This window comes from Ahaetulla prasina, chromosome 2 (genome assembly GCF_028640845.1).
Source record: "Ahaetulla prasina isolate Xishuangbanna chromosome 2, ASM2864084v1, whole genome shotgun sequence".
Classification (NCBI taxonomy): Eukaryota; Metazoa; Chordata; class Lepidosauria; order Squamata; family Colubridae; genus Ahaetulla; species Ahaetulla prasina.
The window spans coordinates 167,435,768-167,460,564 of NC_080540.1; the positions used below are offsets into that span (position 1 = coordinate 167,435,768).

At 40.8% G+C, this 24,797-nt stretch overlaps 1 protein-coding gene and 1 long non-coding RNA gene across 5 annotated transcripts in view; one reads left to right on the forward strand and one right to left on the reverse strand.

The window, feature by feature from the left end:
* LRP1 (LDL receptor related protein 1) overlaps window positions 1-24,797 on the reverse strand; it is a 385,724-nt gene that overhangs the window by 232,607 nt on the left and 128,320 nt on the right. For all 4 annotated transcript variants that reach the window (XM_058173442.1, XM_058173441.1, XM_058173440.1 and 1 more), the window contains one exon: window positions 344-463. In XM_058173442.1, the coding sequence (XP_058029425.1) occupies window positions 344-463 (120 nt within the window). The remainder of the gene's footprint in view (window positions 1-343; window positions 464-24,797) is intronic.
* The window catches only part of LOC131193356 (uncharacterized), a 60,808-nt gene that overhangs the window by 29,624 nt on the left and 6,387 nt on the right, over window positions 1-24,797 (forward strand). The window lies entirely within an intron of this gene.

Genomic DNA, 24,797 nt, shown 5'->3' on the forward strand with positions numbered 1-24,797 from the left:
AGCAACTGTATGGAGCAATTGTGGGCAATCTGAAGTTTTCTCTTTATCCAGAGAGGGATTGCTGAAGAGGCAGTGTACTTGCTGGCTCTTCCTGCCACGGTCATCGGCTCTGCTTTTTGTGAACATCTTCAGTCCATTATTTTCTTCTACATAAGTCAATTGCATCTCACATTTGTCAAGATGCATTGTGATAAGGGGAAAAAATCTCTGAATGAGCATCTTAAAAATTGCAACAACCAATATATCATTGTTCTTACCCATGAAGGAAGGAGGGAGAGTTTATGAATGAAGTTTAAGGAAACCCAGTAAATGTAGCCTATTTGTTCATTTTTCACTCACTTACCTTTGCAACTTTTCCCATCTTCAGCTACCTGGGAGGAACTGTTACAATAGCATGCTGGTCCACTCAGTGTTGGGACACAATGGTGTTGGCAACCCATACTTGAACAGTTTGCCAGAAGCTCTAAAAAGGAAGAGAAGTAGTAGTAGCATCAGTTAGAGATATAGAAGGAAATTAACACTAAAGCTTTTCAGCAAAATTAATTCCTTGACTGGTAGTATTATATATCCATTCCTCTTTTGCTTTAATATTCACAGCCAGAAAAGTTCTACAAGAAACTCTAAGGTTTTCTCTCAGCTACTGTAAAACCCCTTTAGGTTCATCTTAAAGTCCTACTAATAGTGACATAAAAATGTCTTATTGTTTTTAGAGAATATGCCTGCCAAGCGTTTATGAATTGTTGAGGTTCCTGCTGCCATGCCATCTCCCCTCTGGTTGCTGGTCACTGCCCAGCATGGCCTTTTGGCTTGGGCTAATGGAGAAACAGGACACCTGGTTTCTGCAGAGATGTGTGTTCATATAAGGCCTGACCTACATTTTGCTCCTGCATTCTTCAGGCATTACATGGGTTCCATATAAACATTGATACAGCTGGTCTTCTGGAGGAACAACAGATTCATTTAATGTTCTTTTTTTTTAAAAAAAAGTTTTATTCATTTTTTAAAAAACGAATAAACCTGTGAGCTCTTTATTAAAAAAAAGGTGTTGGTTAAACTAGAAGAGAGTGCAGTTTCTGTCTCATCAAAGTGGATTAAAAGTTTATTATTGCTTCTCCTAACATGGGGTTTTTAATCTTCATGCTTTCTCTTGTTTTAATTTTTGGAGTCATTCTGCCTCTTCTTGTACATTTTGTGCACACAAGGCCTGTCAAACCAGCGACCCGCAGGCCAGATGTGTCACGCATAGGCCACACCCACCCCAGCTCCGCAAAAAGACAAAAAATGTCACAATACGTCACGATGCATCACGTGACACGATCGAGTGTGACACCAGCCATGGTGCGCACCATGGGATATCCCCAGGTGCAATTAATTACAAACTTTTGCTTTCAGCATTGCTATCCAGCTTGAATATTTGGAAACGGAGTTAAGTTAACAAGATTTATATAAGAGTCCCTTTACCTAACCAGGTGATTGAAAGACTAGTAAACCTGTATCCAAGGACAGTCCAGATAACAGGATAGTGAGGTGGAAGACAACCACAATGAAACAGGAGGGAACGTTCTCAATGCATTGTGTATCTCTATCTGGCACCATTCTGCAGTCATCACCTACCCTACTAGAGCTTGTCAGCTGGACTCTTCTGGATACAGGTCTACCAGTTTTCCAGAAGACCAACTAGCTAGCAAAGCCAAAGAAATTCCTATGCTTGAATTATCTCTAGTAAATCTGTAAGAAAAGGGCAACTCACAAGTCTTATTTCTAAGGCAAATAAGAGTTCAGCCACTAGGGTACCACAAATTATGCCAGCACATTTTTCTGATGACTCAAAAACGAGAGGAATGCACAAATAACACAGCTGTATGTAAGAACCCTTGTATGACTTGTTGTGCATGTATATTGATTGTATTCAGGAAAAGCCCAGCTTCTATGGAGCATATGAAGTAATTTAGATTCAATTGCCATGCCAGTTTGTGTACATACATTTCAGCTACGTCGTCCTTCATTTCAATCATTCTTATTCAAAAATCAAGCAACTTGTTTGCTATGGAGTCTTTATGTAAATTCTTGCACTACTGATTTATCTCCATTTCTTACAATTATACTTTTTAAAACAGATTTTTAATTAAGAAAGTCACCAGGATATTATCTCAAGCAGGATTCAACAAGTTCTGTAGATCCAAACAACTTTGGCTCAGTCTTTAAGCAGCCCACCTCTGGCTGATGAAGATTAATCAATCAGGCAGTGAAATAATTAGTCCAACACTTGCTTTCTATGCCATTCTGGGTTTTCCAACAAAATTAGTATTGGTTAGTGCTAATATTTTATCAGATTATCCATATTTTCCAATTTGGCCCTCTTCTGTTAGAATATGTATGAAAATTCTTCATTTATTTAGATATTCCTTTACTCATTCATTTTGACATTCAACTCTGAGGCATTCCAGTCACAGTCCTGAAATTAACATTGTATTATCGGTATGTTTCATCCTAATAGTATCAGGATTGGGATGATTACATATTCTCTTTTAGAATTTCTCAGGGAAATTTCCTACTTCTTGGGGTACCCAACATTATTTATTTTAAGAGTTGTACCAAGATAGGGCTTGAAAGAATATATGGCTTTTGAAACATCCTCAGTAATGTGTCTTCTTGAACAATGCAGTGATTTCATGACCTCCCAAGGATGGATTCACCTCTAGAATGCTAAGGTCAAACAGTCTTGACTCTCAGCCAAAGGGGCATTTGAAGGAGGCAGTGCCTACAGCAAGGTTGCCCTTGATATGTCCGGCTTTCACAGTTAATTGCTACTAATGACTGTAATATATGTTTCCATCTGTCTGATGTTCCCCTAGCACAAAGAGGAGACAAAGTGGGACCAATAATGAACTCTCCAAACAGGTTTTTCCTTTCTATTGTCCAAGAATCCATAACAAGACAATTAAGAAAAGTTCACACAGAATGTGGAGATTTCTCCAAAGTATGTAAGTTATTGCTTCTTCCAGAATATAATAGCACAAAGTCAAAAAGATGCAAATAAAATGCTGAGGAAAATGAGATGTTGTAGGTCATTTTTTTCCCCCAGATCAAAAGCACAGATCTATTCTCTGACATTTCAGGATGATATATTCTCAAACAACATGGGGCTGAACCTGAGGTTAGCAATCTTTGAATGATTAGGGGCTACATCATGCTTAAAAAATGTCCAATGACTCTTCAGAAAGACCGTTCTTTATTTTGTTTCATTCATTTTTGGAAGAGGGAAGTATCTTACAGATGGGGATGGTACCAGTAGGACACAAACCACTTCAATCCCACCTTTTAATTACTGCCGCATACTATGAAAAGCGGCCACTGAAATTTGGTGGCAAAAGGGCTGAACCTCAGTGACAAAATTTCAGATTGCCTTTGTAAAGATAGAGAGATTGAATAATTTGCCTCCCTGAGGGCTTCTACTGCTATTTCTATTTGCTGTTTCAAGGTAACAACCGTGGTGGCGCAGTGGTTAGAATGAAGTACTGCAGGCTACTTCTGCTGGCTGCCTACAGTTCGGCAGTTCGATTCTCACTGGCTCAAGACTGACTCAGCCTTCCATCCTTCAGAGGTTGGTAAAATGAGAACCCAGATTTTGGGGGGCAGTAGGCTGACTCTATAAACTGCTTAGGGAGGGCTGTAAAGCACTGTGAAGTGGTATATAAATCTAAGTGCTATTGCTATTGCTAAGATAAGTTACGGTAGAGATTCCAAGCTGTTTAGAATTTACAACTGAATTTAAGCAGACCAATAATGGGGTGTTTAAGGTCTACTAAAGGAACACTGGGGATCAAGTTTGCCCACTCTAGATTAAGTAAGTATGACCTAATTTGATACAAATGGTCAACCCTAAGATTCAGAACTGCACCAAAAATGAACTGGATATGCAATCATTCCGAAGTTCTGTTTTGTTTTTTGGTGAACTGAACTAAAAACAACATGCTTGCTGCCCGTGAACATGAATTTAAAAAAACACGGATGTGCTTGATAGCCCTACCTATAACATCTCATGCCACCTTCTAATTCTGCAATTGAGCCTGCACTCTGAACAAGAATGATGCCAGGGCACTTTTCTCTTGAATGCAAGTACTATTATATATTAGATTAGAAAAGACAAAGCTCCTGGTCATATGGAAAAAAAAGTTTTTCTTTTTTGTACTTCTATATTATATCTCCAAACGTGCCTACCGTTCCTATCCTACTGTTTCCTTTCGTTATATCCAAATAATATAGTTATTGCATGCTTATGCTTATATATATATGCTTATATATTATATAGTTACTTTCATGCTTATGCTTATATATACTGTTGTGACAAAATAAATAAATAAAATAAATAAAATAAAATAAAATCCACTACATAAGTACTGTCTTCATAGACAAAGATGCCTCAGAATAGAAGAACATATTAATAAACTAAATCCATACTATTACAGCCACAGGCTATTAAATGCAAGGCCTTCAAGTTCAATCAATTGCTATAATCTCAGCTTTCAAGAAGATTCGGAAAGCCAACACAAGTATACTTAACTTCCCAGTCAATCTCAGCATTATCTGAATACTTGGCTAAATGGCCTTTTAATTATCTGGGAAATACCTACCTCATATGGTAGTTTCCAGCTACACCGATGCTTGTGTCATAATGACACCATTCAAAACACAACACAGAGGAGGAGGAAATGTACCAAATTGCTGAGAATACATTCAAATGAAGAGCAATAAGATAAGCTTGCCTAACTCCAATTAATAAATAGAAGCAGACTGGACTGTGGAATTTGTGGCTAACGAACAGTGATGTGCAGTAATCGGATCCAAAGCTTTTCTGTTGCTATCCTGGCTAGGAAATTCATGCTAGAGGGCATGAAATTGGAAAAAAAGCTATCCTGTGAAGACAGGATCATATAATTAAGTCCCTCCCCACTGGCAGGCCTGCAACTGTTGAGAGGTCTGCTCTCCTAAAGTGTCTCATCAATAGTCAGTCTGCCAGATCATTTTTACAATATCTAACGCTGCACATTTGGCTTTCTTTTCTCCCTTCTATGCCTGTTGCAGCAAGTCACTTAGATCAGAGGCCCCCAACTTTTTGGGCACTGGGGACCAGTTCCGTGGAGAGAGGTTTTTCCACAGACCAGAGGGGGTATGGTTTCGCATGCTTTGCTTGTTTGCACGGCCTGATTTCTGCCATGCTAGACCAGGGATTAGGGTCCCCTGACTTAGATGCTGTTCTTTATAGCAATAGCACTTAGCCGCGTCATAGTGCTTTAAAGCACTCTCTAAGCAGTTTACAATGCCAGCATATTGCCCCAACAATCTGGGTCCTCATTTTACAGACCTCAGAAAGATGGAAGGCTAATTGATCAGGATCAAACTTTTGGCTGTGAGCACAGTTGGTCTGCAATACTGCATTATAACCACTGTGCCACCACGGCTCCTATATACTCAGCACTTAAGATGCTAAGAATGAAAGCACTCCCACATTATCATCATATGAAATGATCCTTATGTCATTATCATCATCTGAAATGCCCTTAAATAAAACACACAAATAAACAGAGCTCCCCACGGATGAAAAACTCTGTCTGATTTATTTGCAGATTTCCCAAGTGTGGTCAAATATGCACACTTGACCATACAATAGTTGAAGCTGCTTGTACAGAGGTGTCAAGTGAAACATGTACTCTTATTGCAAACTTCCATTTCTTGTCTGAGACCTTTTTTAAATAAAAAATATATTCCCTGGAACTTCACACATTTCCTGATATACTTCATTCCTCCTTTACAAGCTTCATCAAGCGAATGCCTCACAGCCTCAATACTGATCAAACCCTATCTCAGTTATTGTTAAAATGAAATAATGAACATCTGTAAGATGTTGAAAGCAGTTCTACAAGCATAGCACACATTCTTAAGGTCTGTGCAGATGCACAGAGAACAAGATTTATTATGCCTAATTTTTGAAGCTGGGGTCCTTGTTTAGAATGCCAGACATGCAAGTCAATGAATCAAACACTAATTTAGCTTTTGTTTTGTTTAGTATATGCTTCAAAAAAGCCTAGCATGCATGCATTAAATGGCTTTTTTAAATTGAAAAACTGCTCTCTTCCGGAGAGGAATGGCAAAAAAGGCCATATGTCATCACTTGGAATAAACCAATCAACTCAGCTGGCTTTTGCTGCAGAGAAATACTTCGGTCACATACATCCAAGTTAGATCCCTTTGCTCCAGTTATGTCTTTCTCTTAGAGTAGAAGTCTTCAAACTTGGCAGCTTTAAGACTTGTGGACTTCAACTCCCAGAATTCTCCCAGAATTCTAGAGAATTCTGGGAGTTGAAGTCCACAGGTCTTAAAGCTGCTACGTTTGAAGACCTCTGTCGTAGAGTATGCCTCTTTAGCTGATATAATTTATTTCTATACCAGTTCTTGGCCAAAAACTCTCCATAGATTTTTATGAAGACTGAGAGATATATAAAGTCAGTGCAATCAAATATACAACGTATACTTTAAAAATTATATCAGTGACATAGTTAAAAATTAAAAAATTAAAAACCAAAATGTGTGCCTTTACACCTAAAAGCAATATCACTATAAACATACCAAACCATTGGCTTTGGGTGGTCCATACTGAACTGAAATGTGTATTTTCATTGTTTTGGTCCATAGTCAGAAAGAAGCTCAGTTGGATTTCCCAAAAGTGCTTTTTTCCAAAAGGCAGCTGGACTTTCTTGTTTATTTCTTTTTCTTTGAAAAAGTTACATTTCTCATCCAAGAAGCTTCTTCAGTTCTTGGATGAGAAACTAAACATTTTCAAAGAAAAAACCCCCAACAAAGTTCAGTTGCCTTTTGGAAAAAAAACACCTTTGGGACAACCATGATGTGGATGACTGAGAATGTCCATAGACATTCGTTACTTATATGGTTTAAATGTAGTTATTCTATATCAAAATTGTGGAAAAGTGGGAAAAAGCCAAAACTGAGGAATCCTATAAGCGTGGTAACATACTGAAAAATTTAAAGACTGTTTCATAGTAGGATCTCCATAAGTATTTCCCTTGAAAAATTTGGAAGCCTGAGATGTTGGAGACTTTTCTCATTCTTGTAGTAGTTAGCAGTTCAAGTAACAAAGATTGAAAATACCTCCACTTTCATCCTAAGGCAAGTAATAGGGAAGCGCTGAGGAACATTCAAATAGCACTAGCAATAGCACTTAAGACTTATATCTCACTCCACAGTTCTTTACAACACTCTCTGAGTGGATTACAAATGTCAGCATATTGCCCCCAACAATCTGGGTCCTCAGAAGGATGGAAGGTTGAATCAACCTTGAGCGGGACAGGATCAAATTCCAGACTGTGGGCAGAGTTAGACTGCAATACTGAATTCTAACCACCTGAGCCACCCATGGCTCTTCCTTATGTAATTCTTCCTTAGGAAATTGTTACAGGCTATTTCCAGTGGGGCAGTGACTCCTTACCTTGTATAACATCTGATCTAACATGAAATGTATTGAATGGAGGCATTCGTAACTGCCTTCCTAAGGAGTAGAAAAACATTAGAATAAATCCTACTGTGTATGAGCACTGAATATGTATATTTTCCATCCAAAGGATTAGTGAAAAAAATGCCTAAATGTTTAAAGGTAGAGAGTTAGTTTGTGTGATTGCCACTAATTGACCACTTGTCTGATGTTTCCTCTGCCAAGTCACTACTACTACTTCTTCTTTTTTTTTTGGTTATACACTACGGTTGGCCAGTCTAGTCAACAATCTTTTAAGGTCAATCTCAGTCTTAGTGTAGGAGATAAGAACCATGTCGGCATCAAACATTAGAACTGACCACCATACCACCAATGTAAGAAGGGAGAGAAAAAAATATGGTGACTCCATTGTTGCCATAATGTCATAAATATAAAAATTAATTTTAAGAGGGCATGTAGATAATCCTATTTAACACTTTTCTCTAATTGAATAACATCTGATGAAGATTATTGGGAGGTGCCTCTCATTTTATGTAGAGGTTATAGGAAGAGACTTTAAAAGACAGGAAGAAGAGCTGCTACTGAGGCAATGATGAGATATTTTTATTTTTATTTATTTTATTTATTTTGTCACAACAATATAGGATAAGATAAGATAAGATAAGATAAGATAAGATAAGATAAGATAAGATAAGATAAGATAAGAGAGACTTGAGCCCTGGCCATGAATACAAATGCCTCAAAACAAGACACACACACCCCAGTCAACAAAAAAATAAAGCAAGCGAGGCACAAGTGCATTCAGAGTTGGAAGATTTTGGTACAATAAAAGTAGTTCTGACGTAATATGTATTGATTTCTTTATCAACTGTACCAGGACTGACACTCTGGCCATAGTATCTTTACTGAGTTTGATTGATTGGCCTGAGCCAATACGTCTCAATATCTGTTCTTTACATTTCTCTCATGATCAGGGCCTATCTACTGAATCACAGCAGAGATGAGATAAATGCATCTCAGTAAAGTTGTTATGGGCTTTTTTAATTCATTGGTATATTTTTGAATCAAAATATTCTATGATTTAGGATGCGATGGCCCTGATGTTGAAATCCTGCCTATTTCAGATGGAAAAAAGCTGTTGCTTCCTCCCAATCCTCTAGTTTATTTAGAAGATATTGGATATAAAGCTTGGAGGAAAGGCATCCAGGTTTTGTCTCTGCCAATTTTCATAATCTGCTAGTTTGTTTTCCGCTTTGAAACAAAATACATATTTCATTTCATATATACTCTTAGATTAAAGCTCCACTAAGCCTGGAAACTTGCTGAATGACTCTCAGTCAATCATTTAGTCTCAGCCTAATCTATCTGATGAGTTTTCTCATGGTGGTGAATGGTGATGGTGGTAAAATTAACTAGGCCATTGTGAGCAAATTGGCAGAAAAAGTGGATGAACTTACAATGTATACAAGCACACAGACATACTAAATCAATTTGGTTGTTGGCTTTTAAAAACAGAAAGCTATTTTTTTTTTAAAAAAAATGGAAATGTTCAAAAAATCAGAACTGGACAAATCACTCCCCCCAGAATTTTTTTGGCAGCAGCCAGCAAGAACTGCTCTTCCATTCACTCGACACTAATGGAATTACACACAATAAACAACATTTATTAAACCTAGGCCATCGCCACAGCTGTTTAGAAAAGAGTTGTTCTGCCTTATCCTCATTGACAATGGCAGGAGGGCTTTTATATAAGCTTTAAGCAAACACTCTTAGGAACTTTCTATTTGCTGAGCATACACATTCCAGCAGAAGGGGTGGCGACTGTCTTCAGGGGTTGCTGATGGACACTGAGCCCATCCAGCCTCTCCCCAGAACAGTCTTTGACTGCTTTCATCTTTTCCATGCAAGTTATAAGTACTGTATTCACAGCTGTATAAGCAACTGTCCACAGGCTCCGCCACAGGGAAGGCTCTCAGACTGGAGCTTCATGAAGTTGTCAACACAACTGTATGGTGGCTAGCAAGCTCTAGAGGCCATTCTGCATGACCCTGCCGCCCCTGGCTCTCCCATATTATATCTCTTAACACCACTACCGCCCCACCTCCACAATCTTGATCTGGAAGATGGATGATGCAGAGATTAGCAAAGAAAAAACATACTTCTTTATAACAAGCACAGAAGGGAGATGCATTTTAGTGTTTGTTTGTTTGTTTGTTTGTAGAATTTACACTGCTTCAAGAATGTATAAAGGTATCTCAAATGAGTGTTTGAAATATAAAGAAGGAAACTTTTTATCATCTATAGTGGACACGTAACAAAACAAAGAAATATTGGCGTAGGATTCATATCTTAATACAGAAAATTCTTAAAGTGAATATAAAGGTCTAATGGAGCTTTATATTTATGAATATAAAGGTCTAATGGACCTTTATATTTATGAATATAAAGGTCTAATGTTAGGTCTAACGGATAAAGACAAATGGGAACTTTGATGTTATATATGTTGAGGGCAGCAAGATTACTTTATACACAAAAACGGAAGGAATCTTTGATTCCCACAATGGACGAATAGCTGTAAAAGTTGATGGGGTTTGCAGAGATGGCCAACTTGACTGCTTTGATTAAAGAAAAGAATACACTTAATTTTGTTTCTACCTGGAAACTACTTTTGGACTTTGTGCTTGAGGTGAGAAAAAAAATAAAACTTTGAATTTGGGTTTTGCTGATTAGATAGGTTTTTGCTATAGAAATGGCTAGTATATATTATTATATAAAAGTAAGTTGAGATTGCATGTTATTACCTTAGTCCACTGCACCAAAAGAAGTTGGAAGTCAATGCTTTTTCTTCCTTTTTCCCTTCTACCCTACACTTTTGTCCCTTCCCCTTTTTCCTCTTATTTTCCCCTTATTTTCATTTTCTTTGTATTTTATATTTATATTTTGATAACCTAATAAAAATGTTGAAATCAGAATTTACACTGCTTCAATCAGACTGACTATGACAAGGGTACAATTCTCCAAGTCAAATAAGTAAGACAAATGCAACTTCAGCAATATAAACAAAAGTAAAAGCTGCAAGATACAATCCAACTACAATCAATAGGGGGTTAAACAATTAAGAGTGAAACAAGAAATAAAAATTGCCAACACGTCACGCACAGGAATAGCCACAGCAACCTGGCCCAACCATGGAAGAACAAACTCTTTACTTCTCAACAGAAGTATGGGGCATTAGCTGTGGGAGGCAAAAGCTGTCATTTTCTTCTTATTTATTGATTTTAAAAAATTTAATGCCACCTCTGTCGCTCAACTATAAAATCTTCCCATGCCGTCTGGCATATATGCTGATAGCCTTGCAGGATCATTGGGACTGCAAAGTCCCAGTGAAAATTTGATAGTAGAAAGTCGTTTGCTCACTTCCAAACTCCTGGTGGAACTTTTCTGGAAGTGAGAGTCCCAGGATATCTGAGGGGTACCAGGATGTGCAAGATTGATAGAGGGAATAACAAGCCTTGAGACCTAAGGGCTCAACACAGCAGATTCCCCCATTGGGGGAGAACAGAGACCCAAGCCAAATCCTCCCTAGAATTTGCTATTTTTGAGATCATACAGAACCTTTCAACACAGCAGTGTTAATCTAACTGAGGATGACCCTTGGACCATCCCGCATATTTTCCTCTCTCCAAAAACACTTTACTAAAAGCCAAACAGAACAGACATAATTTTGCAATTGCTGGCTGCTTTCAGCTCAAAGGAATGATTGGGTAGATAGCCCCTCGCCAATATGGCTGCCCTTTAGCAGTGAGGTGAGTACCTTGACCCTCACAATGAATCCAAATGGAAAACAACAGCTTGTTTACGTCCTGTGAAAGGAAGTTGCTTTCTGGCATGAAGAATAGTAAAATAAGGTTGTATGTTTTCCAGAGCTGACACTTGTGCCATTGAAAAGAAAAAGATGCTAGTGAAGTCCCATCTTGAGAAGAGGAACAACAACAGCTGAGCCAAGACAATATTTTTTTAAAAAAACAAACAAACTAGGAACTAATGACATCTCTTATAGTCTGACACACATCTGGTTTATTCTGGCCAGGAAAACGAAAAACCAAAACTGATTCACTGCTGACTAGCCTATTTTGTTCCGTAAGTCTAGACCAGGGGTGGGGAACTATGGCCCTTTTATATCCTCTGGACTTCAACTCCCAGAATTCTTGAGACAGCATGACTGGCTCATCAATTATGGGAGCTGAAGTCCACAAGTCATAAAGGGTCTGTGTAGTTCTCCACCTCTGGTCTAAGCGAAACTTCAGAAATGCCAACGAATGCCCTGCAATGAGGTAGAACCCATGAAAGTATGGTATGGTATAGCTTTACTGATTAGTCAGTTAACCATACAGTATCATGAAACAACAGGCATCAGCCACAGTAAAGTAAAATGAAGAAAACAGTAAGATAGGCTACAATAAACGATAAATGAGTGAGACAAATGAGTGCAGGATAAAATACAAAAACATAAAATAAGATTACTAAAATATAAAGCAATGTGTGCATTACTTTTATATGCTGCTCCAATGTGCCTCAATAAAATTTGTTCTCGGTTGAACAGTCCTGACTGTAAACTTAGCAGTTCTAGTGCCTAAATACATGTTTGGCCCTGAAGAAGTTAAAAATCTTTAATTGCTATCCTAATGTGTAGTTCTGTCAAGTCCTGGCTCTGTAAATACTGGGCCCTTGCTGAGGTATATAATTGGCAATTGAATAGGAGGAGGCACAACGTCTTCTATCTCTGATGCTCCACACACAGGTGTTCTCTCAGAGTACGGCACGTGGTGGAATTGTCTATATAATGTTTAACCATAGAGTTCAGCTGTTCATCCCTTGCTCTGGAAGGTCTATTCTGTGGTACATTACCGAGTCAGACACCTTGTCAATTGTGTTTCTCTTTCAAAATATCTTGTATTCTTGGCCAGCCATTTTAACATTCATCCAATGTTTGTCAGTGACAATCTGGGCATTAACATCCAAGACTCTTAATTTAAATATCCCTTGGCCTGATATCTGGCTGAGAGTAAATACTTTGCACTGATGAGCTTATCTAGTTTGGTAAAGAAACATCTTCAAGAAAAACAGTCAAGCTCAGAGAGCACCAAGGACCTCACAGTTAAACACCGAGTTACAAAATATTCCCTTCTATCAGTAGGTTTATCAGTTGATAAATTAAACTAAGATATGATTCTGGGAAAGCCATTTGCCCTTCCCAGAATTCCCTTAATTCCTGAAGACTCTGACCAATGGAAACCATTGCATTTACCAGGAAGGAAGAGAATTACAGGATCCATAACCCTGATGCCTGATCACCAGAGTGACTCTACCCAGAAGCCAGACCATTATCACGTCCTTGAATAGAAAAGGGCAGGGCCAGCAAAGGCAGCAGGGAAGACACAGAGAAAACAAGCTTATCACAGACAGGGTAGGGCTACTGTTTTCACAAGTGCCACTATGACCCTGCTCTCATCGGGAGCACGAACTAACTCTCATGAACTAAGATCTCAAGGAGTATAATCCTGTTTGGAGGAATGCAAACCTATGCTGAAGGGGAAAGTCAGGAAGATGATTAAGGAATCTTCTTCAAGTTCAGACTTAACTGCAAAAACCCACAAATTTGTTACCAATCTTTGGCAAATTTTTACAGCTAGTCCTCACTTAAAAACAGTAACCAGGACCAGCATTTCTGTCACTAAATGATGCTGTTGTAAAGCATGACATCACATGACCAGATCGTTTCTAGCGATGGCAATCCTGCCAGTGCCTGTTGTCACTGTTAAGCGAGCGCCTCTTCGTTACTTCCTGCCAGCTTCCAGTAAGGAGTCAGCGGGGAAGCCAACAGAAAGTCGCAAGTCCCGAGTGGCTCACACGCAGGCCAGCAGCAGGGTGACCAAGTACTCAGGAGAATATGGGGCACACAGATAGCTGCTGCAAGCTCTGTGCGAGTGCTGTGAAAAAGTGATGGGAATATCCACTTACACGAGTGACTTGCAAATCTTCCCTCCCAACTTTCCCACTGATTTTTCTTGTGGGAAGCCAAGCAAGGGAAAAGTTGTAAATGGTGAGCACATGATTGTGGGAGCATTGGATCAGTCAGAAATTTAAGGATTATCTGTAAATACTTGTTCAGAACCGCCATAACTTTAAGTCATCACTGAATAAGTGACAGTCAACAAGGACTACCTGTATCTCACTTAATATGTAGCATGAGGCTACTCTTCGATTTTAATTTATTTATTTATTAAATTACAAATCCATGGAAGAGTAGCTACAGTTTTTTTCGTCATTAGTCATGATCAAAACAGGCCTTGCCTCCAGGTAACCCTTGGACAGAAATATCTTTTCCTCTTATCAAATTCCTCTCTCTTCAGGTTTTTTGGTTATTGTTGTCCTTCCATTTTCATTCAATTTACAGTCATGGCAAAGGCTAGTCAATGAAATCTTAAGAAATGTAAAAGTTCCGTAAGAATGATATAGGGGAAAAAATGATTCATATACAACAGAGGAGGAAAAATATATGGGGAACTGGGAGGAAAACTTTTAGCACAGTATTAATTTATCGGTTCTTTGCAGAAATTCTTTATTTTTGTTTCCCAGCTCAGGGTCTTCATGTTTGATTAACTCCTGTGAAGATATACCCAAAAAATCTCTGCATTGCTTTCTAGTAAAGAAAGCATATTAACAACGGTATTAAATAACGTACTGCCTTGTATCAGTTTTGGTTTGCAACATTTAAAAATGCAAAATTACACAAATCAGAAAAGATTCAGGGAAAATGCTAAAATCCCTCCAAATTCACAATATAAGCAAACACTGAGAAAACTCCACCTTATATTGGAAAACTATTTTGCCAAACAGCAAAAAAAAAATAATGCCATTTCTAACTTCTATTACTGTTCACACGCACACATAATTCCTTCCTGTTCCCTGGTTTAATTTTTCACTCAGGGAAGCTTTTCATATCACACAAAAAGCTGCAACAGAGAATAAACAGATGATTCATCTTCCTTTACAAGCTCAAGTCTGCCAGCGCCAACAGCCTTGCAATCAGCATGATTTAAAGAAAGTGTTGCAAATGCCATGTTATCTCATATAATTCACTCTCGGCACATAACCCCGCTTGAAGTCTATCCACTGGAATTTCTTCCCATGAACAGCTAGTAGCAATACAACTGCAAATGGAATTTTTATTTATTTATTTATTTGTTTTTTATCCTGCCTTTATTACTTTACAAATAACTCAAGGTGGTGAAGTCGCCATTTTACTTCATTTTCCTTTTATATAAATTACATCACACTGTTGTTGTCACAATAAGAAATGCAATTATGAGAAGAAACTTGGTCTCTATGAAACTGGTGTCACGGTTTTCTATGGAAAAAAAATAAAGGACAAACCAAAAAAAGGAACTACCGTATATACTCGAGTATAAGCCGAGTTTTTCAGCACGTTTTTTGTGCTGAAAAGCGCCCCCTCGGCTTATACTCGAGTCTACGTCTCGATGTACTTCGGGAACCCCGCACAGGAGACGCCAAAGAGGCGGCGAGATCGTCCGCGGATTTGCCCAAGGCTGAGCAGTTCGCCGCGGACCTGAGCCAAGCCGGTCCCAGTCCAGCCGAACGGTGAACATGCCGAGCGCCGCCCGCCACCGCTCGCTGACTGGGACCGCTTGCTCGGGTCCGGTAATACCGCCAGGCTGTGCGCGAAGAAACCATTTAAAAGCCCCGCCAGGCTTTCTTCTCCTCCGTGCTTCAGAAGTTGGGCTTTTAAATGGTTTCTTCGCGGCACAGCCTGGCGGGAGTTATTGCGACTCAGCTGCCGTCAGAGTCCAGCCGAACGGTGAAAGCGACATGCCGGCGCCGTCGCCACCGCTCGCTGACTGGGACCGCTTGCTGGGTCGCAGTAACTCCGCCAGGCTGTGCGCGAAGAAACCATTTAAAAGCCCCGCCAGGGCTTTCTTTCTTCCTCCGTTTGTCAGAAGTTGGGCTTTTAAATGGTTTCTTCGCGCACAGCCTGGCGGGAGTTATTGCGACGAAGTGCCGGTCCCAGTCCAGCCGAACGGTGAAAGCGGAGCGGCGCCGCATGTCGCCACCGCTCGCTGGACTGCGACCGCTTCTCCCCGCGGGCGGGCGGGGAGCCGACTTTGGCCCTTTAGCAAGGAGGAAGGTGGGAGGGAAGCGGAGCTGCCGGCTGTGGCGCCCGCCGGAGCCGCCGCCGCCGCCGCCTGGAAGAGGAGGAGGTGACCTTCACGCGGGAGAGGGTGGGGATGGGGGTTGAGGGGCGTGCAAGAGGAGCGAGCGTGGAGGAAGAGGAGGAGGCGACGGCCCGCCGGGACAGCGCTTTAAGATCAGCCCACGCCCAAGAGGGAAAGGGAGCGAGTGGGTGGGTGGCTGGGACGAGACCCCACCACAACACACACACAGCCGGGTCGGACGGCGCGTTCCTTTCTCTCTCTCTCTCGCCTGCGCCAAGGCGCTGGAAGGGGCGGAGAGCGAACAGCAGCAGGAGCAGCCGCGCCGCCTTCGCCTCCTCCTCCTCCTCCTTTCGTGGCGGGCTGCTTCAAGTCTGGAAATCTGTTTTGGGAAGTGGTGGTGCAGCTGCAGTTCAGCCCTGTCGGCCGGGGAAGGAGGCGGTGGATCGGATTCTCGCGCCACAATCAAGTCGGCTGGAAAGCTTGCTGCTTCTTCTTTTTGCTTCCCCCACCCTCTTTTCGGCTCTCTTGCAACGCTGCTGCAGCCTCGGCTCTTTTCCGGCGCCCAGAAGGCTCGAGCCTCTGCTGCCGATTGAATACTAAAATAAAATAAAAGAGCGGAGAAGGGGGCGCCGCTTTTGGTGTCCGCGTCCCTGCCGCCGCCCGGCAGGACGCGTTTAAAAAAAAGGGGCGGGGGAGTTGAAAAGAGGCTGCCTCTTCGGGTTACCTCAACATCCATTCCAGAGCCGCTAAAAGAGCGGCTGCTTGGCCCCCCTGGTTGGGGAACGGCACAAAAAGGGTCCCTGGTGACCCAGAATTCATCCTAGCCCCATTGACTGGCCCTTTGACTCGATAGGATTTAGCTGACGGGATTGTTAAACAGCCAGACCTTTCTTCTGGGGAGAGAAGTCACTCTAATAAATATTGGGAGGTGTTTTCAAGGAAACATAGGGGTCCACCTTCTGCCCACAAGAAATGTAGGGAAATGCCACCATTCCCAGCCTTCTGAGCACATCAGCTTATCCTGGCAGAGGATGAGGAAAGTCGCATTTCAAAGCCTTTGGAAATCACCAGCTTGGAAAAAGCTAAATTATGTAGGGCTATTCAGCTACAACTTCGTGTTTAAGTTTTGTCTTTTGAAGCGAGATAATGATAGCTAGCTAGCTAGCTAATTAGATAGATAGATAGATAGATAGATAGATAGATAGATAGATAGATAGATAGATAGATAGATAGATAGATAGATAGATAGATAGATTAGAAAGAAAACAGAACAAAAAACAGAATAATAGAGTTGGAAGGACCTTGGAGGTCTTCTAGTCTAACCCCTGCTTACGCAGGAAACCTTATACCACTTCAAATGCTTATCCAATATCTTCTTAAAAACTTCCAGTGTTAGAGCATTCACAACTTCTGGAGGCAAGTTGTTCCACTGGTTAATTGTTCTAACTGTCAGGAAATTTCTCCTTAGTTCTAGGTTGCTTCTCTCCTTGATTAGTTTCCACCCATGCTTCTTGTCCTGCCCTCAGGTGCTTTGGAGAATAGTTTGATTCCCCCTTCTTTGTGGCAGCCCCTGAGATATTGGAATGTTCCTATCATGTCACCCCTAAACTAGACATACCCAGTTCACATGCCCCGTGAGACGTCTTGCTTGCATGTCACACACACGCACCGCTCGCTGGGAAAAAAAGGATGGATGGATGGATGGAAGGAAGGAAGGAAGGATGGATTGATGGATGGAGGCGACCGCTTTGAAGCGCAACCCTTCTCCGCAACTAAGGGGGTCAATGTTTTCCCCAATCCTAGGGTGTGGGAAACAGTCATTCTTTCTTCCCCTAGTCTCTCCCGAGATCGCACTGCAGCGCCCATCATCCCCAGCCGGCAATCTGAGCTCGTGCCATCGATGTGGTCCTTGAACTTCCCCTCCTTGTTTCTAACCCAGCCTAGGATGGCGGCGTGGAGGGTATGGTGGTGGTAAAACGGCCAGGAGAAAGCTTTCGCTCTTTTCGAGAGGTCCTCTTGGAAGGCTGCCTTGGAAAGGGAAAGTGGGGAGGGGGCAGAGATTTCTCCCTCAAAGGTCCCCTTGGAAGGCTGGGTTGGAAAGGGAAAGTGGGAGGGGCAGAGATTTCTTCCTCTCGGGTCCCCTTGGAAGGCTGGGTTGGAAAGGGAAAGTGGGGAGGGGGCAGAGATTTCTTCCTCGGGTCCTTCTAGAGTCCTTGAGAAACTGATATCATACAAGGTTAATAAATTATACTCCTCCTCCTCATTGATGAGTTTTTCATCCTGAAATTGATTGAAACATTGTACCATCATATGCTGCCATAGTATAGTGTTAACAACATCTGTAAAGATGATATATGAGCATGACACTAAGTTTTTTCTATATTTCCCCCTTTATTGAAAAACTTCCAACATGCTTCTTTCTGAAAACAAAGGTCATTATAATATACCTCATTATATATTTGATTTGATGATATTTCAGTTAATAAATACCATTTAAGGTGGAAAGCTTGCTGCTTCTTCTTCTTTTGCTTCTCTCCCCCACCCTCTTTTCTGCTCTCTTGCAACGTTGCTGCAGCTCCTCGGCTCCTTTTCCCGGCGCCCAGAAGGCTCGAGCCTCTGCTGCCGATTGAATACTAAAATAAAATAAAAGAGCGGAGAAGAACGGGCGCCGCTTTTGGTGTCCGCGTCCTGTCGCCGCCCGGCAGGACGTTTAAAAAGGCGGGGAGTTGAAAAGAGGCTGCCTCTTCGGGTTACCTCAACATCCATTCCAGAGCCGCTAAAGAGCGGCTGCTTGGCCCGCCCTGGTTGGGGAACGGCACAAAAAGGGTCCCTGGTGACCCAGAATTCATCCTAGCCCCATTGACTGGCCCTTTGACTCGATAGGATTTAGCTGACGGGATTGTTAAACAGCCAGACCTTTCTTCTGGGGAGAGAAGTCACTCTAATAAATATTGGGAGGTGTTTTCAAGGAAACATAGGGGTCCACCTTCTGCCCACAAGAAATGTAGGGAAATGCCACCATTCCCTGCCTTCTGAGCACATCAGCTTATCCTGGCAGAGGATGAGGAAAGTCGATTTCAAAGCCTTTGGAAATCACCAGCTTGGAAAAAGCTAAATTATGTAGGGCTATTCAGCTACAACTTCGTGTTTAGGTTTTGTCTTTTGAAGCGAGATAATGATAGCTAGCTAGCTAGCTAATTAGATAGATAGATAGATAGATAGATAGATAGATAGATAGATAGATAGATAGATAGATAGATAGATAGATAGATAGATTAGAAAGAAAACAGAACAAAAAACAGAATAATAGAGTTGGAAGGACCTTGGAGGTCTTCTAGTCTAACCCTGCTTACGCAGGAAACCTTATACCACTTCAAATGCTTATCCAATATCTTCTTAAAAACTTCCAGTGTTAGAGCATTCACAACTTCTGGAGGCAAGTTGTTCCACTGGTTAATTGTTCTAACTGTCAGGAAATTTCTCCTTAGTTCTAGGTTGCTTCTCTCCTTGATTAGTTTCCACCCATGCTTCTTGTCCTGCCCTCAGGTGCTTTGGAGAATAGTTTGATTCCCCCTTCTTTGTGGCAGCCCCTGAGATATTGGAATGTTCCTATCATGTCACCCCTAAACTAGACATACCCAGTTCACATGCCCGTGAGACGCCTTGCTTGCATGTCACACACACGCACCGCCGCTGGGGAAAAAAAGGATGGATGGATGGATGGAAGGAAGGAAGGAAGGATGGATTGATGGATGGAGGCGACCGCTTTGAAGCGCAACCCTTCTCCCGCAACTAAGGGGGTCAATGTTTTCCCAATCCTAGGGTGTGGGGAAACAGTCATTCTTTCTTCCCCTAGTCTCTCCCGAGATCGCACTGCAGCGCCCATCATCCCCAGCCGGCAATCTGAGCTCGTGCCATCGATGTGGTCCTTGAACTTCCCCCTCCTTGTTTCTAACCCAGCCTAGGATGGCCGGGCGTGAGGGTATGGTGGTGGTAAACGCCAGGAGAAAGCTTTCGCTCTTTTCGAGAGGTCCTCTTGGAAGGCTGCCTTGGAAAGGGAAAGTGGGAGGGGCAGAGATTTCTCCTCAAAGGTCCCCTTGGAAGGCTGGGTTGGAAAGGGAAAGTGGGAGGGGCAGAGATTTCTTCCTCTCGGGTCCCCTTGGAAGGCTGGGTTGGAAAGGGAAAGTGGGAGGGGCAGAGATTTCTTCCTCGGTCCTTCTAGAGTCCTTGAGAAACTGATATCATACAAGGTTAATAAATTATACTCCTCCTCCTCATTGATGAGTTTTTCATCCTGAAATTGATTGAAACATTGTACCATCATATGCTGCCATAGTATAGTGTTAACAACATCTGTAAAGATGATATATGAGCATGACACTAAGTTTTTTCTATATTTCCCCCTTTATTGAAAAACTTCCATCATGCTTCTTTCTGAAAACAAAGGTCATTATAATATACCTCATTATATATTTGATTTGATGATATTTCAGTTAATAAATACCATTTAAGGTGTTAAGCTTCCTTTCTTTTTCAGCAGCAAAGTGAATTACAACTTTAAAGAACTTTATTACTTTATATTCATTTATTTTAAGTATAGATTTTAGATTTTTAAACAAATATGTTTAGAGCTTTTATATCTTTCAAGTTATTCAAATTATCCCCTCAGCAGGTATATAATGGCATCCAATTCCAATATCATGTTGGGGCTTTTGAGCAAGGGAGGAGGAACGCGAGCACCGCCTTTCGCGCTGGCATTCCGGGATTTCCCTTTGTTTAGAGCTGGGAATCCTCCTTCCCCCTTTTGCACTTTTATTGTTTTTCGTTCAAATAAATATTCATGTTATTTTACTTGGCTCTATCTTTATTTTTTACATTGACCAGTAGCTGCCTCATTTCCCACCCTCGGCTTATACTCGAGTCAATAGTTTTTCCCAGTTTTTTTGTGGTAAAATTAGGTGCCTCGGCTTATATTCGGGTCGGCTTATACTCGAGTATATACGGTAATCTGAAAGAGATTTGCAAGGTTAAAAAAAATGCTTCCTACTGCTTAACAAAGGAAAATTCAAGAGCAGAACCAAGAAAATAAATTAAAATAAATTTATAAATTTTTTAAATTTATATTTAAAAAATAGAATATAATAGAATAGAATTTTATTGGCCAAGTGTGATTGGACACACAAGGAATTTGTCTTGGTGCATATGCTCTCGGTGTACATAAAAGAAAAAGATACGTTCATCAAGGTACAACATTTACCACAAATAAATCTAAAGGACAACTTTTTGAAATAAGGCTGTAAGAATATATGGACACTGTATCTATATATAGGTAGTCCTCAAGTTACAGCCACAATTGAGCCCAAAATTTATGTTGCTAAACGAAACATTTATTGAGTTTGCCCCATTTTATGACCTTTCTTGCCACAATTGTTAAGTGAATCATTGTATTTAGTAACATGGTTTGTTAAGTAAATCTGGCTTCCCCAGGGGCTTTGCTTATCAGACGGGTCACAAAAGCTGATCACATGAGCCTGCAACTGTCATAAATATGAACCCCTTGCCAAACATCTGAATTTTGATCATGTGACCATAGGGATGCTGCAACGGTCACAACTGTGAAAAACACCCCTAAGTCACTTTTTTCAGTGCTGTCCTAATTTTGAGCAGTCACTAAATGAACTGCTGTAAGTCAAGGACTACCTGTAGTGTGATTTCCAAATTTAGAGAAAGGATTTGCTAGAAGAGCAACCTGAGGATAAATATAAAATTATGGGGCATTGGGACCTTTTGTAAAAACAAGCAACATAAAACAGGGCATTGGAAGAAATTCTAAAATGAAAGCACTACCATGGAGGGCAACATTATCTACAACAGTAGCGATGTGGTTCTACTGCATTTACAGAAGAAATAATGATCTGAAATATAATCTCCTCCTCCTCCTCCTGATAAAACCTTGTAAACAAGTTGTCGTGTCTGTGTAGCTGGTTATATAGTCTGTGCTCATACACAGGGCTCAGTTCTAGGAATGGGTTCCAGAATATTTGTATCACCATGCCAGGGAAGCAACTGCTCTTTCCCGTTCTGCGTTTAATTTTACACTACTTTGCAGAACTGTGAATTTAGCAGATTAAAGCAACCCCACATCTCTAATAGGCATTAGTTCTTTGTCTTGCAAGGCTGACTGGGATCATATATTATTATACTGTGCCAAGATGTGGTTTGCTCAAGTGCAATTTATCATGTTGTGTGAACTCGTCTAATTATGCCTTTGTCAACAAAATCACTGTCAAATCATTCCCCGAGGTGCAACCCAGTAAAAAAAATCTCCATTTTTTTTATCCCAGATTGAAAATTAGAAATTTATTTATTTTAAATAATTTGAAGCTGCTTTTTAGTAACACATTTTCAAACCAATTTTTAATCAACAAAACGAAACCAAAGCCAATAATAAATTCACTTCATGTCTCGGTGAACTGTAACCACTCAAGAAGCAAGTCTGGATAGCATTTCTTTTTGCCATTTACAAAGCTAAGCAAAGGACCACAAAATAAATCTGGTTTGATATCATGCTTCTATGAAGAAGTTGTCCATATGCAGCATCAGGCTGCAGCACTCCTTGGTCCTCCTCATTACGCAGCCATAATAAACAGTATAAATGAGAAATCCATTTCAGCTCATGCTGGAAGATGCCTCAGAAGGAAGCCATGGCTTGATCTAAGTTTTACCAAGAGTGTTTGCACAGCATGGTACTTTTAAACCAAGGTCAGGATAACCCTGTTTTTGCCTCAATTTTGTCATGAGAACACACCCACTTCCTTACCTACACAAAGCAAAAATACAAATCACAGTTTTGCAACAGCAGCTCTCAAGGCAGTTTTTTAAAAAACTGTAATATGTAGCCAAACCTTAACTATTACTACAAGCAAGCATCCCAAGTGTTGTATGTGAGCACATAGAGAGACCTCTCCAAGTTTTTTTTTTAAAAGCTGACAAAACATTTGTAAAACAGAAAGTTGCTTATATACAATATTCCCTCAAATTATTTTGAGCAGCTGAACAAGATGAAACAGTCCGTTTGTAGAGGAACGTGATTAGTTGGTTCCCTAACATTGAGCAACAGAACGGTTAAAGATGTGATTTCAAACAAAATCAAAAACTCAGCTGAAAGCAAATTTGGAAATCGCCTTGACTTCCTCTAAAAATTAACTACAGTTTCAAAGCCTTAGAGGAAAAGTGCAAGATAAAGTTCTATATCTTACATATTAACAATATATAATACATACTGTTATCTTATATTACATTCTGGAAGGACAAGAGGCAATGAGTGGAAAGTAATCAAGGAGAGAAGCAAACTAGAACTAAGGAGAAATTTCTTGACAGTTAGAACAATTAATCAATGGAAGGACTTGCCTCCAGAAGTTGTGAATGCTCCAACACTGGAAGTTTTTAAGAAGAGATTGGACAACCAATTGTCTGAAATGATATACGTTTTCCTGCTTGAGCAGGAGTTTGGACTAGAAAACCTCACAGGTCTCTTCCAACTCTGTTATTCTGTTTTGTTATTCTAGCTGGGGATGTCTGGACATTAAAATCCACACATCTTTAGTTGTCAAGGCTGAGAAACATTGCTTTGAAAACAGGAGGAAAACATATAGCACCAGGCAACTGGTATAGCTAAGCGAAAGAGCATCCTTCTTTTGCAGTTCCTACTTTATTGGCAAAGGTAAAAAGGTAAAGGTTCCCCTTGCACATATGTGCTAGTCGTTGTGGACTCTAGGGGGCGGTGCTCATCTCCGTTTCAAAGCCGAAGAGCCAGCACTGTCAGAGGATGTCTCTGTGGTCATGTGGCCGGCATGACTCAACGCCAAAGGCACACAGAACGCTGTTACCTTCCCACCAAAGGTGGTCCCTATTTCTCTACTTGCATTTTTATGTGCTTTCAAAACTGCTAGGTTGGCAGAAGCTGGAACAAGTAACGGGAGCTCACCCTGTTACACAGCAGCACTAGGGATTCGAAACGCCGAGCTGCCGACCTTTCGATCGACAAGCTCAACGTCCTAGCCCCTGAGCCACTACGTCCCTTTTATTGGCAAAAGGCATTATCAAACTCTACTCACAGCAAATGTGTTACTACTTCTGTACTCTACTGCACATTAGCTGTGATGCTGCAGTGAAGAAAAATGGCATTTCGAAACAGAATCTGCATTGGTCAAATAAAGACGGGGATATGGTGGTTATGGATAATGGAAGGTATAACTCTAACAAGCTAGAAAGTGCCAAGTTAAGGGTTAATGACCTAGGGTTTGGGGGTTTTTTTTAATTCCTTACAAGCGGAATGGATGTCTTTGAGTCTGTTCGCCTTCATCTGTAAATAAACAGCTTATCTAAATGCTTGTTCCAATTCTCTCACTTCTTCTAAAATATATCCTTTTTTCCCATATGTTTAAATGTGTCACCTATTTCTCCACTGTTCCGATGGGGATTTCATTTATGCAAAATTTTCAGAATCCTTTGATAGGCTACATTGCTATGTTTAATACGTGTAAGGAGACCAGCAAGCACCATTTTTATATGATAGTTTGATACTTTTCATTGGGAAACAATGTATAACGCTGTATGCAAACATATTCAAATTTAAATCATAGCTGTACACATAAGAATTAATTCAGATTCTATAAAAGTAAGTCAGCCATGTTGGAATTTTTAAGATGTGTGCAGCATTTAGATCCAAAGCAGGGAAGCTATAGAACTGAATCACCTATCACGCTTCCAAATATTAACATATCCTTAATGCTAAGAATGGTTCTACAGCCATAATAAGGGTAAAGGTTCCCCTCGCACATATGTGCTAGTCGTTCCCGACTCTAGGGGGCGGTGCTCATCTCCATTTCAAAGCCGAAGAGCCAGCGCTGTCCAAAGACGTCTTCATGGTCATGTGGCTGGCATGACTAAATGACAAAGGTGCATGGAACGCTGTTACCTTCCCACCAAAGGTGGTCCCTATTTTTTCTACTTGCATTTTTTACGTGTTTTCAAACTGCTAGGTTGGCAGAAGC